The 24,250-nt window shown below is 37.1% G+C and overlaps 15 protein-coding genes across 15 annotated transcripts, besides 1 other annotated feature; 7 read left to right on the top strand and 8 right to left on the bottom strand.

Annotated features, from left to right (window-relative positions):
- The first annotated feature begins 44 nt into the window (after positions 1-44).
- Positions 45-115: a sequence feature (Short protein (BEWA_033590, AFZ80504.1) was converted to a misc_feature.).
- Positions 116-148: 33 nt separating this feature from the next.
- BEWA_033600 (hypothetical protein) lies at positions 149-508 on the top strand (the record flags this gene model as incomplete). The annotated part of the gene is made up of 1 exon (XM_004830114.1): positions 149-508. The coding sequence occupies one exon, from the start codon at positions 149-151 to the stop codon at positions 506-508; it is 360 nt and encodes a 119-aa protein (XP_004830171.1).
- Positions 505-1,802, bottom strand: BEWA_033610 (S-adenosyl-methyltransferase mraw, putative; the record flags this gene model as incomplete). The annotated part of the gene is made up of 6 exons (XM_004830115.1): positions 1,510-1,802; positions 1,313-1,476; positions 1,104-1,275; positions 975-1,070; positions 831-941; positions 505-795 (listed from the first exon to the last, which is right to left on the bottom strand). The coding sequence occupies exons 1-6, from the start codon at positions 1,798-1,800 to the stop codon at positions 505-507; spliced, it is 1,125 nt and encodes a 374-aa protein (XP_004830172.1). The 5' UTR covers positions 1,801-1,802.
- Positions 1,803-1,911: 109 nt separating this feature from the next.
- Positions 1,912-2,348, top strand: BEWA_033620 (hypothetical protein; the record flags this gene model as incomplete). The annotated part of the gene is made up of 3 exons (XM_004830116.1): positions 1,912-2,061; positions 2,103-2,175; positions 2,209-2,348. The coding sequence occupies 3 exons, from the start codon at positions 1,912-1,914 to the stop codon at positions 2,346-2,348; spliced, it is 363 nt and encodes a 120-aa protein (XP_004830173.1).
- A 432-nt stretch (positions 2,349-2,780) lies between these two features.
- On the top strand, positions 2,781-5,717 carry BEWA_033630 (hypothetical protein; the record flags this gene model as incomplete). The annotated part of the gene is made up of 1 exon (XM_004830117.1): positions 2,781-5,717. One exon carries the CDS (start codon positions 2,781-2,783, stop codon positions 5,715-5,717), a length of 2,937 nt encoding a protein of 978 aa, XP_004830174.1.
- Positions 5,718-5,737: 20 nt separating this feature from the next.
- BEWA_033640 (hypothetical protein) lies at positions 5,738-8,129 on the bottom strand (the record flags this gene model as incomplete). Its single annotated transcript, XM_004830118.1, has 2 exons — positions 5,738-8,058; positions 8,093-8,129. The coding sequence occupies 2 exons, from the start codon at positions 8,127-8,129 to the stop codon at positions 5,738-5,740; spliced, it is 2,358 nt and encodes a 785-aa protein (XP_004830175.1).
- A 1,153-nt stretch (positions 8,130-9,282) lies between these two features.
- BEWA_033650 (hypothetical protein) lies at positions 9,283-9,855 on the top strand (the record flags this gene model as incomplete). The annotated part of the gene is made up of 4 exons (XM_004830119.1): positions 9,283-9,385; positions 9,439-9,494; positions 9,530-9,604; positions 9,646-9,855. 4 exons carry the CDS (start codon positions 9,283-9,285, stop codon positions 9,853-9,855), a joined length of 444 nt encoding a protein of 147 aa, XP_004830176.1.
- A 241-nt stretch (positions 9,856-10,096) lies between these two features.
- On the top strand, positions 10,097-11,143 carry BEWA_033660 (hypothetical protein; the record flags this gene model as incomplete). The annotated part of the gene is made up of 9 exons (XM_004830120.1): positions 10,097-10,216; positions 10,256-10,345; positions 10,382-10,462; positions 10,499-10,619; positions 10,654-10,754; positions 10,790-10,909; positions 10,947-10,999; positions 11,033-11,068; positions 11,104-11,143. The coding sequence occupies 9 exons, from the start codon at positions 10,097-10,099 to the stop codon at positions 11,141-11,143; spliced, it is 762 nt and encodes a 253-aa protein (XP_004830177.1).
- Position 11,144: 1 nt separating this feature from the next.
- On the bottom strand, positions 11,145-12,550 carry BEWA_033670 (hypothetical protein; the record flags this gene model as incomplete). Its single annotated transcript, XM_004830121.1, has 6 exons — positions 11,145-11,197; positions 11,231-11,270; positions 11,305-11,741; positions 11,774-12,222; positions 12,259-12,380; positions 12,425-12,550. The coding sequence occupies 6 exons, from the start codon at positions 12,548-12,550 to the stop codon at positions 11,145-11,147; spliced, it is 1,227 nt and encodes a 408-aa protein (XP_004830178.1).
- Positions 12,551-12,905: 355 nt separating this feature from the next.
- BEWA_033680 (hypothetical protein) lies at positions 12,906-14,660 on the top strand (the record flags this gene model as incomplete). The annotated part of the gene is made up of 3 exons (XM_004830122.1): positions 12,906-13,088; positions 13,125-13,627; positions 13,667-14,660. The coding sequence occupies 3 exons, from the start codon at positions 12,906-12,908 to the stop codon at positions 14,658-14,660; spliced, it is 1,680 nt and encodes a 559-aa protein (XP_004830179.1).
- A 929-nt stretch (positions 14,661-15,589) lies between these two features.
- BEWA_033690 (hypothetical protein) lies at positions 15,590-15,812 on the top strand (the record flags this gene model as incomplete). The annotated part of the gene is made up of 2 exons (XM_004830123.1): positions 15,590-15,715; positions 15,750-15,812. 2 exons carry the CDS (start codon positions 15,590-15,592, stop codon positions 15,810-15,812), a joined length of 189 nt encoding a protein of 62 aa, XP_004830180.1.
- A 52-nt stretch (positions 15,813-15,864) lies between these two features.
- BEWA_033700 (cytochrome C oxidase assembly protein cox11, putative) lies at positions 15,865-16,976 on the bottom strand (the record flags this gene model as incomplete). The annotated part of the gene is made up of 5 exons (XM_004830124.1): positions 15,865-15,975; positions 16,012-16,093; positions 16,152-16,310; positions 16,347-16,499; positions 16,535-16,976. The coding sequence occupies 5 exons, from the start codon at positions 16,974-16,976 to the stop codon at positions 15,933-15,935; spliced, it is 879 nt and encodes a 292-aa protein (XP_004830181.1). The 3' UTR covers positions 15,865-15,932.
- Positions 16,977-17,079: 103 nt separating this feature from the next.
- On the bottom strand, positions 17,080-19,451 carry BEWA_033710 (Helicase associated domain HA2 containing protein; the record flags this gene model as incomplete). Its single annotated transcript, XM_004830125.1, has 8 exons — positions 17,080-17,140; positions 17,179-17,230; positions 17,267-17,358; positions 17,417-17,622; positions 17,655-17,742; positions 17,778-18,723; positions 18,758-19,162; positions 19,199-19,451. The coding sequence occupies 8 exons, from the start codon at positions 19,449-19,451 to the stop codon at positions 17,080-17,082; spliced, it is 2,103 nt and encodes a 700-aa protein (XP_004830182.1).
- Positions 19,452-19,559: 108 nt separating this feature from the next.
- Positions 19,560-20,308, bottom strand: BEWA_033720 (prefoldin alpha subunit, putative). The gene is made up of 4 exons (XM_004830126.1): positions 20,149-20,308; positions 19,931-20,072; positions 19,804-19,897; positions 19,560-19,744 (listed from the first exon to the last, which is right to left on the bottom strand). Exons 1-4 carry the CDS (start codon positions 20,257-20,259, stop codon positions 19,603-19,605), a joined length of 489 nt encoding a protein of 162 aa, XP_004830183.1. The 5' UTR covers positions 20,260-20,308; the 3' UTR covers positions 19,560-19,602.
- A 109-nt stretch (positions 20,309-20,417) lies between these two features.
- On the bottom strand, positions 20,418-21,636 carry BEWA_033730 (fructose-bisphosphate aldolase, putative). The gene is made up of 2 exons (XM_004830127.1): positions 21,571-21,636; positions 20,418-21,502 (listed from the first exon to the last, which is right to left on the bottom strand). The coding sequence occupies exons 1-2, from the start codon at positions 21,571-21,573 to the stop codon at positions 20,429-20,431; spliced, it is 1,077 nt and encodes a 358-aa protein (XP_004830184.1). The 5' UTR covers positions 21,574-21,636; the 3' UTR covers positions 20,418-20,428.
- Positions 21,637-21,881: 245 nt separating this feature from the next.
- BEWA_033740 (Skb1 methyltransferase family member protein) lies at positions 21,882-23,750 on the bottom strand (the record flags this gene model as incomplete). The annotated part of the gene is made up of 1 exon (XM_004830128.1): positions 21,882-23,750. The coding sequence occupies one exon, from the start codon at positions 23,748-23,750 to the stop codon at positions 21,882-21,884; it is 1,869 nt and encodes a 622-aa protein (XP_004830185.1).
- Positions 23,751-24,250: the final 500 nt, after the last annotated feature.

A 24,250-nucleotide genomic window follows, 5' to 3' on the forward strand; every position in this document is an offset into this window, starting at 1 on the left:
ACGTTTCCTATCTGATAGAAGAAGAAGGAAATTAAACGGTACAGATTATATAAAGTCAAAGTCTGGATATGCTGGCAGAGTTAAGGCTAGAAAACAGGCGCCCTGTAGAAGATAAAGTAGTTTCTACCATATTTATAATAATGTAAACATGAGCAGCTCAGAAAAGATTCGTTGCGCACATATATTGCTCAAGCATACTGAATCCAGAAATCCTGTAAATAGAAGAACAAACCAAAAGGTTTTCAGGACTAAGGATGAAGCGAACCGAGAAATTGCTGACATATTAGTAAGGCTAAAGGAGGCAGTAAATTTGGGGCACGAGTTCAAAAGAATAGCTACGGATATTTCAGAATGCTCCAGTGCAAAAAACGGTGGAGATCTAGGCTATTTTGACAGGTTTACTATGCAAAAACCCTTCACAGAAGCTGCATTTAGACTTAAAGTCGATGAAATTAGCGATATAGTGGATACAGATTCTGGAATCCACATCATCTATAGAATTGCCTAATTTATAATTTTAACCTTTTCAATGCACCTTAACTTTGCTGATCTCGATCTCGCGTTTTTGTCAATTTCATCGTTCGTCGGTGTTACACATTTCTTAGTAATGATTTTATATGATCTACCCCCAATCTGAGTATCCTTTAAACCCATGAAAGAGCGTTTAGTTATACGATCTTCAAGGGAGTGGTAAGAAATTATGACAATACGGCCATTCGTTTTTAATAGTGATGGAGCAACTTCCAGAAACGATCTTAACTCGTTTAATTCATCGTTAACTTGTATTCTAAGTGCCTAAAGAATAACTTTAAATTGGAAAAAAATTTCACCTGGAATATACGTGATAAAATCTTTATTTTTCCCTTGTGCCCTGCTGGTAAACTACTGGTTATAATATCTCTCAATTTGGCTGTAGTGTCTATAACTGTGTTATGACGTCTCTGTACTCACATATGGTTACACTTATGCAGTACCTCTACTATTTTCTTTGCTATGGAAGGCCCTCTTGGCTCCTCACCAAAATCTTGGAATATTCTCCTAAGTGTAGCTTCGCCTGCCTTATTTATAAGCTGGAAATGATGATGAATTACGGGTAAACGAACGTAAAAGGCTGAATTTATAGATGATGATAGAGGAAGTACACTCTTTTCACTGATAAATGGATCATTGAGAGGACTAGACATCCTCATATCTAAAGGCCCATCATTTAGATAGCTAAAGCCTCTAATTGCATTTTCTAGTTGATGGGTTGATGTGCCCAAATCAGCTATAATTCTGTGGATTTTTTCCGTGTACTTGTGAATAAACATACCCGGAATAATCGTTCATAGGTAACTTGTGGAACTTTAGCAAGTCCAACAAATCACTAAATTTTCCAATCACTGGGAAGAATCTTGATTCACGAATATAGTCTTCCAATCTTCTCTTAGTGTGATAAATCGCCTCAGGGTCTCTATCTATTGCTACCAGACGCCCCTACACATAACATAAACAAGTTTAGTATGCAACCTTTGGTTCTGTACGCTTCAAGATTTCCTCGGCATGTCCTCCATATCCTAAGGTAACGTCCAAATATAAGCCTTTTGGATTTGTAACCAATAAGTCCATAGATTCCTGCAGCAGCACAGGTACATGTTCATGGTAGTGTGTATCTTTTCCTTCTGAGAAGAGTACCCTTCTATCTCTAGAAATGCTAGTGCCTATTGAATTCGTATTTACGAAGCTTGCAGCTGGCTTCCATATCACAGTATGAGCAGCATCAAAATATATATGCACTAAAACGATCAGAAAACAAATCATTTATGTATTAATCTCCATATTGTACGGTGAGGCACGAAATGTGTAAAATGAATTGTGAGGAATGGAATCACGACATTGATGGGAGGCAATTCCATCATAGTTATTTAAATTATGGAAGTAGAGACCAGGAACCTAACGGTGTCTGATATTTATCTCAAACTTGTCGCGATAAAGTTTGCCAAAGGCATTTATTTCTGGGTAGGAGATGAGAACCTATCGTATAATGACCTACAATGTGCTTTTCCTCTGAAGAATATAAAGGTTTTTACATTAATATAGTGCTTGATTCTTTTAATGTGTAGGATGAAGATTCTACTGGGACCACGCTGATCGGTGAACTGGATTCATTATCATTAGACATCTCCAAGGCTCTAGGTAATTTTCTTATATGAAATCAAGGCCTTTTAGCAAAGAGATATGGAATGCCTATCTTTATGAGCATAAATGTACAAGATTCTGATTATCTCATCCTCAAGGAACTACAGGAGAAACTATTCAAAACAATTTTTGAGTTGTTTCCACTTAATAAGGACCCTCATACAAACTGAATAAGTGAATAGCTATTTCATTTACTCGAGAATCATTGGCTACCCGTCCATCCTCATTACCGGGGATATTATCGCATTAGTTCCCGCCATTGTAACCAATTTCCCCTGAATTTCATGGTTAAGTACATAAAACATACAAATTAACACTATGGAAGTTCAAACATGTGAGATGTGTAAGAATAGGAGTAAATAGTGGAGGGATACACACTATGGCTGATTAATCACAACAATGTGGATTTTCCATTTTAATCTCTCATCCACACAACCTCTTAATCTTCTTTTTTACGTATATTTTAATATAATTCGCTTATAAATTCTGTCCAGTAGATAGGATCCTCTGGCTTGTTCTTTCATGTGTACCGTTGTTCTACACTCAACTTTCTACAAAATTTTTTGATATTTCGATGATAAAAATGGGTTTTGATAGCAAATATGGTTTCATTTGAGTTTGGAAGAAGTAGCACTGGTCTAGACAATACCAAATTAACACAGGTTGAGACAAAATCATCCTTTTCCACGGACATATCAGTTTACAACGATAATGATACAACGAATTTCAAGGAGAAGATCGATTTCAATGACTGTGAACTGGGAGAAGCTTCTTCTGATTTCAGTGATTCCTCAGCCTATGAAGACCTGAAAGATATTGATCCTTCAAACTTTAGATTATCTCCTCAACACACAATTTCACCTAAGCGTGATATAGACATCATAGAAGATTTTCAATCAATAGCTAGTCCAAATTCAGCTGAAAGAATATGTTCCCAAGATATTGATCCATCATTTAATATTGGTGATCCAATTGATGGACTGTTCTTAGAATGTGAAGCAGTCAATCAGGATGAAAGCCTTATTGCAACTGAAATCGGCCCACATGTAGAAAAAATAACGGAAGATGATCTTCGTATGGATACCATAGATGAAGATATGACAGGGGGGCTGCACATGGATGATAGTTTTATGGAGTATACAAACGTAACTAGTTCTCAAATTGAATTATCACTGGTAGAGAATAGTGAAGAGCTTCCAGAAGATAATGATACTGTCGGAAACGTTTACAGTATCCTGTGCAATACTCCATTAGAAAATCATCATAATACATCCGATTCTGCACCTGCTTTTCAAGAGTGTCCTATGGAACAAGTTCAAGAGGAAATTTCTGAGCTCATACAAGAAAAAACAGAAAGCACACTTATTCGTACTGATACTGATATATCTGCAATAGTGGACATTAATAGAAATAAAGAAGATTACGAAAACACCCTTAAAATATACAAGGAGCTTCTTGGAGAAAAACTTATTAGTTCTACTGAATTAAACTATGAAACTTTGGATCAAAATGATATATCAGCTCGTCTTTATCACTACATTTCAAAAGTTGTTTCGGACTCTCCAACATCACATCGTGCTAGTGAGGAATTCAAGACCTCTGAGAATAATATTGTGGATGAACCCGTAATGGATATAGTTGTAGAACCAGAAATGCTAGATCCTAAAGCAAGCGAAACGATTGATAGCAGTTTTACATCTACTGATGAAAGTACTGATAACAAGAATAATATATACTACCTGAAGGGAGATAATATGGAATCAATACCGTTCCCAAATGTCTCTGATGACACTAGAAACAATCCAACATTTAGAAGTGCAGAGGAAAACATGGAAATATCACGTGACAGTTCAAGATCTGGTGAAGAAGAATGGGATATGTCACTAGGTATGATATCCACAAATAGTGCAAATCTGGTGAATGGATCACTTAGGAGCATAAAGGTTGTAGTGGGATCAAATCTGTTTAATGCAAATGGAAGCGTTTTGCAGAATAACATGTCTCTAAATTCTGGATATAGTCCAGTGTATGATGAAACAAAGAAACTAATGCAAAATATAACTGAAAAACTTAAAAAGATAAATTACCTAAAGAAGAAATTTAATGAAATTTGTTTTAAAAATGCTAATGAAGCCACAGTTATCGAGAGGAACAGATTATCCTACTGTTTACTTGCTTCAAACACTAGCAAATTGGCATCTGTAATAGCACAGTACAAGCAACTCATAGAGTTGCAAAACAAGACCATTGCTTCTAAAAGAAACAATACAGTGAAAATGCGAAAAACAGTTGTGGAATCTATGTCGAAGCGGCAGTTATTCAAAAAAATACAGCCAAAAATCGAATTCTTGGAGAGCCTAAAATATAATCTTGCAAGTATTCACAAAAGTACAGGAATTACGATAATTCCAATCATTGATAGAAATTCATTCCTTAAAACGATTTTTTCACTTTCATTTAATGATAAGTCTGATATGAGATTTTTAAGTGATACTTGTAATACTCCATGGCTCAATGAAACTATTTTGAAAGTTAAGAGGGCACAAAAACTTTTATCAATAAACAATGAGGATAGTAGCGGTACTAACATAGGAGTTAATGCTGTAATATTCATTAAAACTCCAAACCATACGGCATCAAAAAATTCATCTATTGATTCCTTTCACAACACTCGTAGCAGCAGTTCTAAATTCTTGTACAGCGGTCCATTGACTGAGGGTAGTCATGTTACATCACACAGAACACTGATAGATCACTCTCCATATCCAATACCGAAAAGAAGCTTTAATGATGATATTATTCATTCGATAATTACGCCAAAAAATAAGAATAATAACATTCATGAAAATAACGAAACTATCGGATCAGTGCAAACAGGGAAACCAATAGATGTGACGGAAGAATTGCTTGTAGAATATTTTATTCCGAAAGAACTGAATTGGGATGAGACAATTGATATTCTAAGGCTTAAGCACGATTTACGTGTAGTACTATATGCGCTCAAATCAAACAACCGTTATGGGTTGAATGTTTGGCATGAATTCAACTCCGTATTGTTAAACACATTCAACAAATTTCTAAAAAATACAACTGACGCCTTTCTAGGCAAACTAGAACAAAACCCAAATTTGTTTCAATTAATCAATCACCTTGTTCGGATTACATCCAATATAGCGGCAAGGATTCGTATTATATCAAGAGAACTGTGCCAGTGGATATCTATCACAAACACCCATTCTTTTCAATACAATGGTACTGAATTTAGAATTAGAAGTATGCTCTCATCTGAAGAATCAAAACCCTGTTTATGGTGTGATTTCGGAATAAATATGAACAATATATGCGCAAAAAAAACAATTCTAGAATCCATAAATGAAATAAAAGTGCAATTTGTGCACAACCGATACAAGGGAACAATAGTAGACGATATAAACAGGTCACTCAAATCGAGTACAAAACACAACCACGGCGACCTCTGCACCTTTATTAAAAATATATGTAAACTAAACGGATACACGATAGTATCCTCTAAAAAATAGCAATATACATTAAAATCGAATCAATTACCGCCCTTTGGGAGCATGTAGGCATACATAAACTGAGAATCTGGCATTGACAGCATATCCACATAGTCCTTAAAAGGGGGAACAATGTAAATTTCATATGGTCCCTCTTGAACAAGAGCCACTCTGCTTTTTGAAATCAAATAATCGCACAATCCATCATACTTTACACTATCATCTCTCGTGTCAGCACCCAATTGCCAAAGGGACAACTCCGGTCCCTTTTGTAATGTGTTCTTTAGGCGCTCTGGATTAGCACGTTGATTGACATCAAGCATGTTCGGCAACTTGTGAGAAGCATCACCCCTAACAAATACAGCTGAAACATTGCATATAGGTTTGCCACGCTTAAGTAGTTTGCACATGAGCGTTTGACGGGAAGGAGAGGAAGGCGCTTCTGGCACCCGATCTTCAACAGGCTCTTTAGGAGGTGAGGCATGCCTTCTGTGCTTAACATCATCGTCTCGCATAAATGAACCAGCACGTTTCCTTCCTCTAGACCATGGCTGAACATCGTCATCATAATGCCCGTGACGGGACGAATGAGATCTATCGTGCGATCTATCATATGGATGTGAACGATGATACTCGTGACGAGAATGATCACGTATGGTTCTACCAAACCTATCAACCCTGGAAGAATTCCTACTATGGTGTCTAGTGTTAGACAAGTCCGGTAAAATATCAGAGTCATTAGATAACAACTTTTTAATCAACAAGTCACCGTCTGATCTCTTTTGGATAGCAGCCAACAATTTCCCACCTAAACTCTGCGATGAAGCATCTCTTTCAGATCTACGATATGAACGTTGAGTTCTTGGCTCAGATGTAGAAAAATCAACGTTGAGAGCGGCGGAACGGTTTCCAGATAACGACAATCCTAAAAGGCTGTTTCTAGCTCTAATCGCATCCACCTTGTGTATATAGGTAACAAATACACACAAACGTTCTGGTATCAGTCTAAATCCCCTGACATCACCAAACGTTGATAGAAATATCGACAACTCTTCCTCGTTCCTACAATATCCACAAATTTCAGCTATATTTCCAATCCATAGGGAATCAATAGCTCGTCTTGGAGCCGCGTATTTACAGAGTAAACCATCACCCAATTCAGTGATTTTTGTCATGAGATTTTGGCAATCCACTCTCTTTTGAAATGTTAAATGAAGATATGGATTTGATATATTGGGTTCATAATTTGGCATCGAAACAATATCAATATCCACGACAGAATCAGTAAGTTTTGACAACCATTCGTAAGCAGCATCAGCGCTAGAAGTCACTTCTGGTGGTAATCCCCCAACTATCAAATAGCGATTAGTAATTCCATATTCTTCGACAATTTTGTCAAATTCAAACTGTTGTTCTTCAACAGATTGATCACTACTCCAATTAGAGAGGGGCTGCTGTCCGTTAACAATTTCAGAAAGAGTTTTCCCCTCCATTTTGCTAATAAATCGTCCAAAATATATGCGGTTTGGTGCCTGTCTGTCATCATTAAACGAGCGGAAGTGTCCACCTCTGGTTGGTGGCAAAGGTGGATTTGCTAAAGGCAACGGGGGTAATGGGAGTGATGGTGGAATAGGCGGAACTGGGGGAACCGGAGGAGCAGGTGGTATCATTGGCATATCGTGAGACCTAAAAAATCTCTGGTTGTAGTTTGGATCATAATGAGGTGCGGGAGGAATCTTTGGATTATATTCATCCGCTTTACTATATATTGCCTGGATTCTGCGATTATGCAATTTTAGATTGTCCAGTTGTGTCTTTGCTTCCGATGCGAGAAAGAAGGACTTGAAAATAATCTTCAACTCTGTTGCACCAGAAATGAAACAATGGTTAACAATTTCCTCATATTTCGATATCAATGAAACGATTTTAGAGAAATCAACCTCTGGAGGGATATTCAACAGGTGGACAATATTGCTTTGGCATCCAGGATCTGGTAATCTTTCAAATGGTACTTCATCTTCTACAATAGCTCCTTCTTCAGAATCGTCACTGTCAGGAGCAACATCTTCTTCCAGCTGCTTTAGTGACTTTACCATATCACAAAGGAGCTCAACGTTTTCTGACATCTTTTGTGAAACATGGCCAGAGTTGGTTTCCTCCTGATCTGGAACTTGTGGTATGTCATTTTCCAAAATAGTTGCGGTATCCTCATCAAGATCTACGTCAACATGTTCATTGGAATCCTGGACATCGTATGGATCCTTAGATTCCACAACGTATGGGTCCACAGGTGGTTCTGGAGGGGCCTCAGTCAATGGAGCCTCTACTTCTGTCTCATCATTCTCTTCCACAGCCAAGTTATCTGGAGTTTATGAGCCTTTAATATAGGAACAAACCTGCTTTCTTAGCCCTGGTGGACCTTCTGGGTGCCATAATTTCAGGTGTATGCTAATTTGATAATATGCTCTAAAACCAAAGAAGATATCGACTTTATACTAGTATGATAACAATAACATTTTAGAATCTAAAGAATTTATAGTTAGAATGGTGAATGGATGGATCACATATGTCCAAGAAGATTCCGTTATGACAAATGAACTTAATGACATGTATATAGGATATAAACCAACAATATAGATAAACTTACTTTGTGACTCGAAGTCCTCTGGACTTAGGGGTCTAAAAACAGCGAATTCAAGGAAACTCTTGCGAAATTTTCAAGATTACAAGGCAGTGGGTCTAACACCTAACCCCATGCCTCCAACTGGGATGCTCGTACACACAGGAAAAGTTCAGATTCTACACTTTTACACATAACTGCATGGGCCTTGGTATCTAGATATTGGGTAATTCCGATATGTTATGCTCAGAAGATACCAAGTGAAATCAATATGAGGAAGATGGAGAAGGAATTGTTAAATTCAAGGAAGATAAACAATTCTATAACTGTAAATGTTTATGGCTATTCATTACCGTCTATCAATGGATATTTGGACCTTCCAGCGAAGCTCGGTCTGGCAACGAGAATGACTACTTGGATCTTCACCCTGACGTTCCTCAACTCTGAGATCTAAAAGCCTCTATTTGCATGAAATTAACTAGAACATGTAATATACAAGTCAGGCTGGCGGTAAGTAAATGAAACGAGGTTAATTGAAGTTTACACGAGCAATATATGCTATACCCTTCACTTTATACGTCATTTTAATTCACTATAGTCCTATTTATTGTAGCTAATTTCTGGTAGACAATGAGGAACTCATGTGCAATGTCCTGAGAGGGGCTCCAGGACACCCTTTATAGATAACCCTAGGGCCATATGCTCAAAAGGTTGACACTGTAGTATATAATGAGTAAAACTTCCATTTGCTATGAGTTCCTGCAAATGTGCGTGTAATAACTAATGTATAAAGCAACAATGTCCCCATGGCACAAATGCTATATATCTGGCATTAGACGTAGAGTGTGTATGTGAATTTATGCGTACACCACACTAATGTCTATTTTTGTTGGTATATTTCGTGTTGTAGAGAATAAATAGGCAACCTGTGCCCCTATGCAATCATATTATGAATAAATCGTCAAAATGCTAACAAAAGGCAATTTTAACCAAATTTTTGGGATTTTCCACTCCTGCTGTGCCAGTGGGAGTGATGGAAAACAAGATTTGTATGATTTCGAAATAGATGGTAAGTATTGGTGCTCATTGCACAACTCTAGGCGCTCTTACACATTCATTCAGAACATCATTTCAAGGATCGCCTAGCCAATTGTGTAGATATAGTAGTTCTCCTAGAGGTTTGTTTTGATTTAGGTGGATAATAAATCGCTAGGATGGGTCAAAGTTGGCCTGTACTTTACACGTCAACTGCCAAGATAATCTCATACGAATAGCTTGCGACCGCCAGGTTACATACTCTACGAGTACACAAACACCAACTATTAACAGGTTAGAGAAATAAAGTTCAAATCCGTCAAAAAGATTTTACATACAAAGGAAGAATTGAGCAGAGTACAAACAAATGGATGTCCAATCAACTATGGAACAACTGTAGCATTTCATCTAGTAGAGAATGGTAATTGTATACCACTAAGTTTCAACAATACTCATGAGAAGAAACTCTTCCTCAATATACTTAGCCCCTATATTTTAGTATAGCGCCCACATTCAAAATGTTGTAATTTATCTACACACTAAGTATAATGTATAGTCTATTCAGTGCCTCTGGGCGCTACTCTGCCTTTATAGGCATCGGAAGAGTGCCTTGCGCATTCTTTTCGGGTAGGCGGTATAAGTCTTTTCCACAGATACGTTCGCGTAGGTATTTCTAACAGAAAATGCGGAGTTAAGAACCCGTACTACCGTAAAAAGGGGTTATGGGAGTAAGTTTATTTTGATTATGTGGATTTTATTGATAAAATCACCCAGATGGCGAAGGAAACTCATTCATCGCCTCAATTCACAAAGGTATAAGCGAAAGTTTATAGTACCAAAGGAAACTAATCCACAAGAGGATCCAGTAAGTTTGAAATGTTCGTATCCTCATCAATGTGTATAGATAAAGTCTAAAAACACAGGTCATGTTTGGGAGTTCAAAGTGGAAGACTTGCCGATGAGACTTAAAAGGTTGAAACTTTATTCCAAACTCGTTTGTTTTTCTCATAATCATACAATAGCAATATAGCTCACCAATTTGCATCTGCAAGATGCCATAGACTGGCTATGTGCATTTCCAAATGTAAAGACAAATAGAATACTAAACTCGGTATGTATGTGGCTCTCCAGTTAATCCACTAAACAGCTGAGTGAATCGCAACAAAAAATATATGAGGAATACGGAGGTGATCCCAGCCGCCTCTATATCGACAACATGGTTATAAACTATGGATCACCTATCAAACAAATAAAGTACCATGCATTGGGTATATCAGTGCATTTGTGAATAAAAGTTTACAGGGAGATTTGGGATCATGTCCACGTGGAGAAATAAACTAGTATATCAAATCAGGGAAATGCCAATGAACGAATTCTATCAAAAGGTCTTTATTCTAGGGAAAGTTCGTATACGTGAAATTCCTAATATCATATCTAGATACCAAAAAGTATGGGTGTAGAAATGAGAAATGCAATTTACGATAAGCGTGTACCTCCACAAACCATTACCGAGTGGTACCCATATCTTACTGCTCACACAAGATTCTTTTATCGCAAGGTACTGTCAAATTTGTGAATAATTATATTTATTATAGTATCTGAAATGGCTAAATAGAACAGGCAAATTCGACTATTATCAACACAGAAGGTATAACTCCTACCAACTTCATACTCAATATAGGAATTGGATTGATCAATACAATACCAATCTACAAAGGTAACTCTTTGAATAAATTCTAAAAAAGAATGTAGGAGATTTGAACAACTTAAGAGCCAAAGAGGTTTAAAATAAATTAATAAATGTACTGACTAAAGTCATCATATGATATATTATCAAAATGCTTTCCTATAAACGATTAATTTATGGAATAGACAATACCTTTAATGGATATCGAAGCAACTAATTCAGCAGGTTTAGTCTGTAAAAAATTATAAGGGTCCGCATAAACTTACCGATTTTAAAATTCCAATTGCTCCCTTGTGTTCACCCCTTAACATCTTTACAGGTGAATTTACAGGGGGAATCACTGTTTCTATGTATTTGTCCTCGATTTCAAACTTGGTAAGGTCGTCTGGGTTTTCTAGAATCCCAATTTTTCTGTTTAGCAATATTTCAGTTTGCAAGAATACATACCCGTAAGAAACTTTTAAAACTTTGCATTTTTTCTTGTATGAAGGATGAGATTTTAAAATAATCTTGACCAATATTCCTTCACAAAGCCACCCTTTATCCGGATTTTCAGATTCACAGGAAGCATGCTCCTCATTGCTAGGTGCAGGGTCCAGTTGCTTTGCTCTCTTGGAGCGAGTGGCTTCAATTATGGATTCCAGCGCACTCTTCCGTTTTTTCCCATTTTCACTGCTATTTAAATCACTACGGATTTCTTTATCTGTAAAGTTTATATCTCTCAATAAGATTTACCTGATTGCGATAATTTTGATGCCTTGTAAAAACTCTTGAACACATTTGAGTGTTTGTTCACCTGGGTATCGGAAGTAGACAAATTAGTGTCTATACGAATCTTTTCGTCACTGGTCTTTACCAGTGGAGTATATTCAGGTTCTTGATATCCTCCACGTTCTTTTGCTTCCTGGATCAACTGCTCAATTAGTCGCTGGTGACGTTGTTCAAGTGTTATTTCCCGCTTCTTACGGGATTCCTCATCTTGCTGACGTCTTATCTTGTCAACATCAATATATTCCAAGTACCAACCCTTGGGAGTACTTTCTACTTTACATTTACCGCTTCTTCCTAGGTACAGCACAAATTCTGAAAGTGTAACCCAGTATGTGGCGTTCATATGAACATGCTCTTTGTCGGAAATCAACTCTTGGTAAACAGTATTAGCCAAAATTTTTGTTTTGCAGTATCTAAGCAAACATGATGGATTCAGAATAATAACAAACCTCGTACGCATGAGCTTCATGAACTCATTTTCAAACGTTTTAGAAAATCTGTCCAAGAAACGCCCAGAATTTTGGCAAAATACTTGCATCTGCCTCTGATGTCCCTCTGACAAACGATGGCACTGTATATGGTCGTATATTCAGATATTAAGATATAAAAACTCACTTTGAACCCATTTTCATCTCTACATTGCTTTTCACACATCTGGCAGTACCATTTTAGCTTTTGAAGTCCCTTGGACTTCATTTTATTGGCCAACCATTTGTGGCTTCCAACGTCAGCTTTCGGCATTTTTGCGGTTTAACTGTATGTGAATCTACTACATATCCCAAGGTATTGCCGTGATTTGTGCGTAGGAACAACAAAGTTTAGAGGAGAAATGTAAATGAGCGATTTATTCATACAGGAAACACCATAAGAGTGCGGTTGGCAGTTTATTCCTTCTCAATTAGACATGAAAATATTTGTATGTGTTTGTTAATATTCATAATTGTCTAGGGATTTAAGACCGTAAACCCTATTCCTATCTTACTAGGCACCTGTAGAAGCAGATTATGTCCAAATCACGAGTTTAAAATGGGTTTAACACAGGAATCACGAAAATTTTACACTTATTCTGGCATAATCTGATAATATTATCATACACATGGCCACACATGTGTTAAAAAATGGCCAAAGAGCATCTAGTATAGCAAAGTTCTACCTCAATAAAAGGGTGGATGTTGTACTGAGGGTAAAAGCACTAGCGAAAAGACTTCGTATATGTTCTAAACTACATAATGAGGTTAATTATGGATATGGTAAGAACATAGAATTGAGTCGCAAAAAGGTATTTTTATATGGATGATGTATATAACAAGTGTAGTTGGAAAATGATCCTGTCGATTACATCAAGGTTTCATCGATTATTCTGGAAGAGCTAATTGTAAAAAGCAGTTTTTTATCTAGCTCAGACTGTATCGTTATTTTTGGTTTACTATCCAGAATAAAATCTCCTCTACTCCGCATCGGATCAGGGGTAATTAATCAAGAAGAAAACACTCCCGGAGACAGTATAACTACTACTTCTTCTAAAGAGTCAGATGAAGAAATATCAAAAGTTATATGGAAAACCCAAATTGTATTTTTAAAGTTGATTATGGGTTTTGAGAAGAAACAATCATTAACAAATAAAGAAAGATACTACTTCATATGCTCATTATCCAGGGAATGCTCGATTATAAACTGTGACACATGGTTCCAACTCTTTAAAAATGTGAGAGAAGTCTTAATAACAAAGGGATCAGATTCTGTGTTCAGGTATAAACCTTATGAAATAGCTAATCTTATTCTAGTCTATGCACAAATTTCTAGATGGGCTAAAAAGAGGTTTGTTGTCTATATATACCCATATAACTGTAAAAACAGACAAAATAATTCTGGTAAACACGACTCTAAATCAAAGCCAGACGAATCGTCCGAGTTACAAGAGGTCAATTCCGATATATCCAAACATATGCTTAAAGCAAATGAAAATGATGATCCATTTAATCTAAATTTTATTAGTTTAGGAATCTCAAAGTTACTTCCAAATTTAGGAGAAATAAAAAATGACAAAATTATAAAACTTTTGTATTTATTGACATCTAAAGGAATGTACAATAGCGTTTTTTTCCAGAGTGCATACATACACTTAGCCTCTAGTGGAACTCTAGAAAATATGAAAGTTTCAGATCTGATGACGATTTTCAAGATCTACAGCAGAGTTTGTATATCCAAACTATTAGGATCAACCGAGATGTTTCACTATACCTTTTCGATACCATATCTGGATACATTATCTAGTGAGAATATTAAAATGCTTAATTTGTCCATTCCAGAAATTCCCGATCTAAAGAATACCTTTTTGAAGAACTCCAAAAGTTTAATATCTACGGGAAACACAGAAGAGCTCGATATAGCATTGGAAATTACGGAATCATTATGTCTCATCACCCTAAATATATTAATTGAGCATATACTAAAAATCTCAAAGAAAGAGATACGTAGCGTAATGAAAGATTTTTCTCTAGATGGAATTACAGAGCTATATGATGAAGGTTGGAAATGGATTGATATTATAAAAATATCTAAAAGATATTCGGATTTAGGAGATACAAATTCTGCCGCAGAATCCGATTATACAGATCATCAACTAGAATCTCTCATACGAAACATGTCTCATTTGGCCTTCTTGACCAAGGCCCTCTCACAAAGTTTAGCCCTGTGCTCTTATAAATACGGTCGTTGCCTCAAAAGAATTCGTTTTTTCCATGAAAAACTAAGAACATTGTTGATTATAATGACAAAAGGTTCAAAAGATATCAGTGAGAACCGGCCCACTCTAGAAGATGCAATTATAAAACTTATAGACACTACTTAAATGTCAGTACAAACATAGAATGCAATCTAGCTTTTGAAATTAAATAATATTCGCAACGAAAAGTTTTAGTTTTCTTAGATCGGAATCGCAAAATGCTTAATATTCGATCCTACCCGTTTAAAATGGCAAATCAGACAATCCTGGATAACCATGTAAATCTTAAATATAAATTACATTCGAGTTGCCAATGTCTACCAATTGCAAAATTTTTCACAGCAGCTAGCATTTAAGATCTCCCGCAGGGATCCTCTAATATGATTTTTCTCTATTTATACAAGTATTTAAAATACCTTACAAACAAATTGTAACTATGTTTAACTTTACGAAACGTTCCAAAAATATACTGTATCTAGGGTGCATTGATCTTCACTCAGAGGAGATTTGGATTCAATATCCAGATGAACTTCCGAGGGGCACAACTAATACTGTAAGTTCTTGCCTTATTATTTATGCATACACGCTAATTCAATTGTCATAATATTACAGATTTCAAACATTCTAGAAACTGTCATAGATTCGCTCAAGCAGAGAAGAGAACCAAGTACGTAAATTTTGTCCATATAAAAATGTATAGTCAGAGTATGCGAGAAGACTACAATTAACGATACATCCGTCTTTGTATCTACTGAAGAGAATCTGGAAAATGCATATATACTGATTACTCTTGGGACTGAATATCCCACCAGATTTGCACAAAGCTTGTTAACTGTACGTAATATAAAATATTATCAATAGGTTCTATTTTAGGAGTTCATAAGGAAAATAGAAGAAGAAAAGGCAGAAGTAGGAAATGAGGGCCTTGATGATACCTCACATGATGAATTCATATTTTTCATGAGGGAACTATGCACCAGATATGACGACGTAGTAAAAGAGGATCCCGCAACATTGGTATGCGTATTAGAACTTAGTCTAAACTAAATGCACAGATGAAATTCAAAATTGGTAATGCTATGGAAAATGTGGGTGAAGGGATCATGCAAATCATGGATAACTGTGTCAACATAGAAATCCTAGAAGAAAAGTCTCAAATGCTCAACAAACAGGCTGCAGTGGTAAGTTATCCGCATATTTTACAATGATGATCAGTTTCAACATGAGGCAAAAGCTCTAAACAACTTTTACAAGCGAGAACGAATAATTGTTAGATAAAGTTGTATATCAAACACGTATATAGGCCATTATTGGAATATCAATTATTGCAATTGCACTCATAATCTACCTTATAGTAATGATAGCAACCAGAAAAAAATCTTGATAAACCAAAGACTTTCAATGCGATACTAGTGAATTCTTTGATTCTTCTCCGGATCGCCTGGGCAAAAGTCATAATCGCACTAATTAAACTTACTCAAATAGCGTTTTATACTCCGGAGGGATTTCGGAATCAGTCTCAAAAAATATGTACGATAAAGTGATTTTTTCCACACCATCTAAGGATTTAGTGTAGGCGTCAGAGAATAATTGTCCATGCAGAAAAGATAAACGAACCTAATCGATGATCCTCCAAAATCTTTGGATCCAAAAAGAAGAGTACGGGCAAATCAACTTCCTCACCCGGATTCAACATTTGCTCGTCAAAGCAAAAACACTGAATTTTATTGAAATAAAGCCCAGCTTCGTCCGGAAGAACACGATATGCAGCAATTCCTGTTTTGAAATTTATATTTAAGAAACGAAACAAACCAATAATTGGCACTTTTTGTAGGTTCTTTGCCGTATAAAAGACTAATGTAGTTTCTCCTGGCCTTACAAAAACTTTTTTTTGTGCAGGTGTAAATTCCCAGCCAACATGCGAGTAAGTTACAAAGTCAATTTCGAACTTTTTAATGCTTAAGTCTGGATATAATTCATTTAAAATGACTGTGTGTTACCTTCAGGTGGAGGAGAGTATGTCTTTACTCTTTTCGCATATCCAAAGTAGCCATACTGCTGGCAAAAGTAGTCGTATAGCGGTACTATGGCAAACGCCACAGCAATAACAAAGAAAGGTAAGGACAATAAACCATAGTATACGCTATCATTGGCTTTTGATTCCGAAAATGTGTTGTCTCGTGCAAATTTGTTCCTTATATGGAGAATTGTACCATGCTTAACTCTATTTCCATGTGTTCTAGCGTCCTTATCACCAAAAAACTTTCCATCGGTCTGCGATTTCCCAGAGTAGTAGCGCACAAGCGGCCCTTTTGAAGATATAAACAATAACTGGTCAAAATTTGTAAAACGTGAAGTAAACGGAACAGTATCTCTTTTTTTCAAGATATAATGTGTAAAATTATGTGTAAATCTTAAAATTCTAGTTGTACATCCGAACATTTGCGATAAACATGTTTTAATCCCATGGCAAACTACACATCAGGTGTGCCTTCCAAGGTTATGGTTCCAATGATACCTGCAATACAGGAACCAGTAGTTTTAGTCAAAGGTACGGTTTAACGTCTGAATCTCCAAAGTAATGCGGAACAAGCTCTTGGAGGTACCTAAAGAGAGGCGTATAATGAATAACCAGCTCACTTACTCTGGTTTTATACTCGTAACATCCTGCATAAATACCTTTCCCTCTACTTCATCTGTCTATATGTGACATGTATAGGTGCATCTAGGACAAACCTCGTTAAATACTATCCAGTCTGGCTGATCATTTGTCACAAAGGAAGAGGGATCAATGTAGAGTTGTGTGTACATGCTCTTATTCATGCTGTAAATTTGTATGGATAGTTTACAAACTGAAAGAGACGGAAGATTAAGAAACATACTCTCTAATAAGAACGTAAGGCTGAGGTTCATCTGGAATAATTGGATTTCCATCCTCATCAACCAGATTCGATTTTACCTCAGTCCGGCGCACAACTTGTCTAGAATTCCAAATGTTTTTAACAAATTGTTCCTTGCACGCAACATTTAGGAAAAACGCCGAAAATATGGTCTTTACAACGAGATCGACATTTTCTCCGCAACTAGCCTAAACAAGTATAAATTAGGAAATCAGCATACCGTCTGTAACTGATATCGGTCAAACACTGATCTTGCAGTTGAAAGTGCCTTTTGAGCAATTCTAATACCTTTTTTGTCAATCATATGCCTAAATATGTAATTAAAATAGCCAATGCCAAGTACCTAGATAACCATGTTTCATCTTCATCCTTATAGTATAGAGAAAGCTGGAATAAGTTAAAGTAAGATATAAGATCTCCCTCACTCGCCGCAAAGCTTAATCTTGCAGCATCCAACTTTTCCGTATGGAACTGCGATTTATTATGGACATTTTTCCATATATATTCTTTAGCTTGTAGCATTGCGTATATTATCAGTGCCTCCTCTGAACATCCCCTCTCTACGCTCTGATAAACAAATGATGCCAAATATGGGCTGCAAGATAGTTCTACCATAACATTGCCAGCAGGATATATTAGTTCGCCGTCGGAATAAATAGCCTTTAAGAGATACAAAATAGTTAGTGCATATTCTAATGCGTCCACAGAAGGCTTTGTAATAAACTCAAAGTCAGATAAACGACCAACTCCAAGAGATTTTATCAATAGTACCATCATAGTCAAATCTCTTGTGCTTATTTCTGGTGTTACTGCATCAGAAATTACCTCATCATTGCTAAAAGCCTTTTCAGTCAATAATCTAAAACACTTTCCGTTCATACCCTTGATCAAACTACTCCTCCTCTTTATCTCCTCTCTAGTGGAGTTCATTATAGACGTCTTTGAACACAAGTTTGTATAGTCAAATGTAATTCTCTTTGACAGACATGTGTCTATAAGATATGAAACATCACCCATATTAAATTTGAAGTCTAAAACATTCGTACAAATGTATATATTTCTTTTATTTACATCAACCGATAGTTTTTGAATTGAAACATCTGAATCATATGCAATGAAAGGTAAAAACTCACCATTGTGCATTGGTATAATATTTATAGGTGATTTAGAAACCAAAGCTGGCCTCTTTGTAAAATCCTGTAATTCTGCAGTTATCAATTCCAAATCTGAGAGTGATGGAACGAAAATCAATATATTTCCCAATTTTTCATTCTTACAGATGTCCCATACTATACATCATGAATTGTGTATATTACGACAAACCTGTTGAAATAATGGCATCCAAATAGTTTGAAGCAGGATGCGAAAGGTAATGAATTTGATAGGAAGGATGATTGCTAATCATATTAACATGATATACATCACCCAAAGTTATCTCTTTCGATGTCTCTGTTTTGACCCTCTTGAAATACTTTAGCATATGCTTTACACTAGCTGACTGGAGGAATAATACTACCCTCAAACGAGACCGTATACTCAAAATTCTCTTCAACAATCCGATGGCTAAATCCACATTAAGAAGTCTATCCTGCACATTTGCGATCATAATAACCCCAAAATCAGACAAGAGAGGATCTACGAGAATCTTCCTCAGTAGAACTTCGTCGGTAGTATACACTATATCGGCAGTTTTGTCATGCTCAGAGTCAAATCCAAGTATATTCGTGACTGTGTATCATCTATAAGGCTGCACATAGTACTCACCTCTCGTTTTTGAGTTCAAAAGGGTAGAGCATGAGTCACTATTCGAGATTGCCTCCACCTTTCTCGTGCAAACTACACAAATCTGTGCTGGATTAGCCTTGCATATCCCTCTTCTAGTAAATCTGGACTTGTATAGGTAGTATGGGACATATGTAGACATATAAGAATCTGGATAACCAGAAATCAGCACTGTATTGTGCGTTTCCACAGCATTTACGATTTCATTGCGATACTTTGATATTAAACTATCCATTTTACATTTTAATATGGAACACAATTATGCAGATAGTACCTATGAAGGATAATATCAAGTGATGCTGTGTGGAAGGTTCGATCTTACACCTTCTATCAAATGTGTATAGTTAAAGAACAAGTTAAAATGCGATGTGTTAAGTTCAATCAATTTAAGATGAACCGGCGGTCTGAGCAGATCTCATCATAGCCAATTTCTGGTCGAGATGCGAATAGTAAAGATTTATTTGCTTGCTTTTCCCCGAAATCATACCCTGTAATTTACACATTTGCTCATCGATAGTTCTAATACGCCTACAATAGAATGTATGCCGGTCAAAAGCCATTTGATGGATCCATACGACTCAACAAACCTTTCATAGTACTCATTTGCGTGTTTTATCGCCATTTCTACATAGTAGCCCGTTCCAATAGACACAAGCACCTTGTCAGGATTGTTCAATTTGCCTAATAGTCAAATGGTATATTAAAAGGCGATACCTGGAACGTAAACCAAAGACGTTAGAGGCACCTGTATGTTCTCATTTCTCTTGTCCAATTCAACCAGTGCTCTCTTTGACTCCTGGAATCTCTCCAAAGCAATAGTCAATGCACTTGATAAACCTTGCAGCTGGGATGTCTCCTGTAGATAAACACATAATCATAATTACAGAAAAAATTGTCCAGAGTATAAATATGGACAGTAAATGAAGTCTAACCTCCTCTAACTTCAAAATGAGCATATTGAGCTCCTGAATGGTCAAGTTACTTATTCTAGAAGTAGACAAATCCGCGGTAATCTGGACGTCATTCTCATTCGAAGCCGTCATTGTGTACAAATGTGTGAAATATATAGAGTATGTTACACTTGTTTCTTCTGAAACTAAGAAATTGCGAAAACAACAGCCCCATGGGTACCAACGTTACTACGAAAGACAGATAGGCCAAAGTAGTGTACAAACAATGTTAACATAAATTACAAAACATAGGACCAGCGACCTAGTACACGTAATTGGCCTCAAAAAGGGACTTGGAACTAGAAGATCCCGTATCGTGATGTTTAAGTGACCCAGTAGAAGCAAGAGAGTTATCCTTTGCAAGCTTCAACAAAACAGCCTGAGCATCCTTGGCATTTTCTGGCTTACCGTTCCATGTCTTGAGGCAAGAAGCCTGCAAAGCTCTGCCGTATGAAAATGAAAGAGCCCATGGATGCTCATTAGCCCTGTTAATCTCATTCAAATGAATGGTGGCATCAGCTTCGCTTTGACCACCAGACAAAAATACAATACCAGCCAAGGCAGGTGGGACTGTTCTCCTCAAGGTCCTGGAGGTATAAAATGCAACCTGATCAGCGGTTTGCTCGTCAGGGCAGCTAAATCCCTTTGTTATCATATGAGGCTTCAGCAATGCTCCCTCAAGCAAGACATGATGGTCATTCAATGCCTTGAAAACCGAAGCCAAGACCTTCTCAGAAATTTCAGCACAGGTTCCAATAGAGTGGTCACCGTCTGCCAATATTTCTGGTTCCACAATTGGAACAAGACCGTTACTCTGACAAATTGCGGCATATCTTGCCAACGTATGGGAAGTCTCAGCAACGGAAAGAGGGGATGGCTTATTCTTAGCTTGATCAATAGACAAGACGGCGCGCCACTTGGCAAATCTAGCTCCAGCTTCATAGTATTTCTTGCATCTTTCAGCCAATCCATCCAATCCCTGAGTACTTACTTCACCATTGGAGTTAGGAAGCGGAACCAAACCAATATCAACTTTGATTCCGGGTAAAATACCTTGTTCCTTCAACAAGTCAACCATCAACTTGCCAGATGGAGCCTTTTGGAACAGGGTCTCCTCATACAAAATAGCTCCAGAAATATACTCTCCAAGCCCTTCAGTAGAGAAGAGCATGGAACGATAGGCAGCGCGGTTCTGCTCAGTGTTTTCTATACCAACGTTGTCAAAGCGATTCTTGACAGTCTTGGTGGACTCATCTGCTGCAAGAATTCCCTTTCCTGGAGCAACGAGTTTCTTGGCGTTAGCAGCCAGCTCAGCGGCTAAATCCTGTGGAGAGGCCTGAATGATCGTTATTAATGTAAAATTTTTGTATGAATGAGACAAAGGACATATAGGATGATACTCACCATTTATAAGAGTATTAATCCAAAATATTTTGGCGCTGACGCTGAAAGGTCATTCAAATTAAGAATGTTAGATTCCGATGTACGTTGCCCACTAAAAACGTTTGGTAGGGCTGTCCACATTTGGTTCAGGCGAGAGTTCTTGCTGCTCAAATGTTTGACCATAGACATTTGTGAACACTAAAGACTGGATGTTTTAGTAATGCTGCACAGACCACTCGTCTAACTGCTCACTCTACAGAAGGCTACCAATCCCATATGAAAAATTCAAAAAATATATACATGAATAAAGTGTCTCAGTGTTACGTTAATAGCTAGCAAGCTATTGAATATGAAAAGCCATTCACATTATGAATAGCTGATGTGAATGGAGTAGTTACAGCCCACTCATACCATACCCGTGTACCATCACACTTCCTCCAAATATGTAGCGTAATTACCTGCGATTCTTTGACATACATAGCCTTTTCGACTGGAAAATACATGGGAAACCAACTCTTTACCTCGTCTGAATGGCCCGGAAGGATTGACATTTCGAGGTCTCCGTAGAGTCTGAAACTAAAATAACCTGCAAAGCCGTGTAGCGTGCAGTCTTTCTTTACAGTGAACCTCAACTGCTTGTATCTCTCTAATTTTGTTGTTTCTTTCCTGCTTGGATGCTCAAATGAAAAACAAGGCAAAGGATCAGGATTTGCTGCGATATTGTAGTATGACTGTAGAGCAACGACGTATGGAGTATGAAAGCACTTGCGATCTTCCGATAAATACAGCCTTTCCCAAAGTTTAGGTGTGTAAATAGGGGTGAGAAATGATGTGTATCTCTGTGGTATGTACTGAATTTGTTTATGATTTGGAAAGTGTTTGTTGAAAACGGCCTCAATCCCATATATACACTCTGGAGAAAGCTCATTATCAGCAAATGATCCAAGTAGTTCACTAATAATCAAATCAGCGGGCTCCTTTGGAATAATGTCTCTCATATCACCAAAAATAAGCTGTACCTTATCCCATCCGCTTTGACCATCTTTAATCCTATGTTTCAACGTTAAAATTGCATACGGATTTTTCTCAATTGCATAAATAGAATAGTCTTTAATGCCCTTGTTATGAAAAGCATTTAATGTTCTTTGCACTAATGGTCCTCTACCAGCACCAGGAATATATGCCACGGGTCTACGAACTGTAGTATTTTCCTCTAACCACTGCCTAACTGCCGTTTCAAAAATATCGTACTTAGTGTCACACCTTTCAAATTCCTCATAAGTGCTACTATCTAAGTGATCCCTGAGTGGTTGTAATGGAGTTTGCAAGAGGTCATTATAACCACTAGAGTGAAATTCGCGTATACTCAAGGGATTTAGCGAAGCATGTAATCTTTTCACAGCTTTAATAGCTTCTCGAACAGTTAGGGGTACATTTGTGATTTTATCGCCTAAATCGTCATAGACAAACTCTCGTATCAAATCCCTATAGTCAAACTCTGAGTGAAGTACAACCTTCACACCAAAGTCCATAATGTGCGCTAATAAATTCCTTACATTCTCGGAAATAACGCATTTGTAACCAGACTTTGCAAATGATTTGGAATCTAGAATTGCAAGTCCAAGAGGCTCTGCAGTCCAACGCTTTGCTTCATCCTCATCCAGATCACTCAAAATGAGGGCAACCTTCAGTCGGTGTGAATGATTGCACAGCTCGTAAATCATCCTCCATATATTCCATGATTCATGGGAAGCATCCAATGCTATGTGAATCGTTGGTGTATTCGGAAGAGAGAGAGATGATATCAATACCTGCGATAATTTTGCTATTCTATCCATAATATCTTCATCACTTTCAAAAGCTAGTACTGAAGCTAAATCGACTATTATTGATCGTACTCCTACGTAAGAAGCCCAACTTAGCTCAAATTTTAGAGCATCTAAATCCGATTTGGATATAAATGACACTACTCTCTGTGCCCAGTGGCCAGAAGGAAGGGCTAAATCACTCCCACCAAGTGGTACAAAATCTTCGTTATCAGGAGTTTTTACTACATTTTTACATTTATTCAAATTCAAAACTAAAAACGAGATGCCGAGGCTCTCAATTAACTTTATTATTCCGAACAAATCATCTGTTATAGTGTCATTAATAAACCAACCAAACAGAACTGGTGGCCTTAAGACTCCAGACGCTGTCATTCTAAAAACCTAGATTTTTTTCCATATAGTCACTACAAAATAAGGATAACCTGACGAAAACTATCGTTTCTTTGTCCAAAATTAGTCATACATGAGCCTAAGAGCCGTAAAATCGGCCAACGAAACAGAGTTGTCGTATACACATCTATTATCCAAACTGGGTTATTTGGTGTATATAAACCTACTAATATCACAAACAAATGTGTGTATAAACCTATGTTTTCAATACCAGAAATCCAATAGTTAAACGAAATAACTTGACAAACAAAATTCTCTTCTTTTCTGACTCAAGACAAAGGAACTGGTCATGCGTATATCGGCAGTAGTATTGTGTAATATTCCATGGCACATTTTTCAAATAGTCCTGAGTGATTAATCAGTGCCCAAGCCTATGGGAGTAGCCAGATGTATCCTCGGGCGAGAGGTGAGCAATTCATCGATGACAAAGTGGATCCTACCGTGAAGGATAAAAATCCATAATGAGACAACCCTGGTGGATC

The sequence above is a fragment of the Theileria equi genome, chromosome 1 (genome assembly GCF_000342415.1).
Source record: "Theileria equi strain WA chromosome 1, complete sequence".
Classification (NCBI taxonomy): domain Eukaryota; phylum Apicomplexa; class Aconoidasida; order Piroplasmida; family Theileriidae; genus Theileria; species Theileria equi.

Bases quoted from the DNA above. Each gene is read 5' to 3' on its own strand.
- BEWA_033720 (XM_004830126.1), bottom strand. From the start codon at position 20,259: ATGACGGCTTCGAATGAGAATGACGTCCAGATTACCGCGGATTTGTCT. The intron at 20,073-20,148 runs GTTAGACTTCAT...GTTTATCTACAG, and splicing joins TCATTTTGAAGTTAGAGGAG to GAGACATCCCAGCTGCAAGG. The intron at 19,745-19,803 runs GTTTGTTGAGTC...ATTCTATTGTAG, and splicing joins GCAAATGAGTACTATGAAAG to GCGTATTAGAACTATCGATG.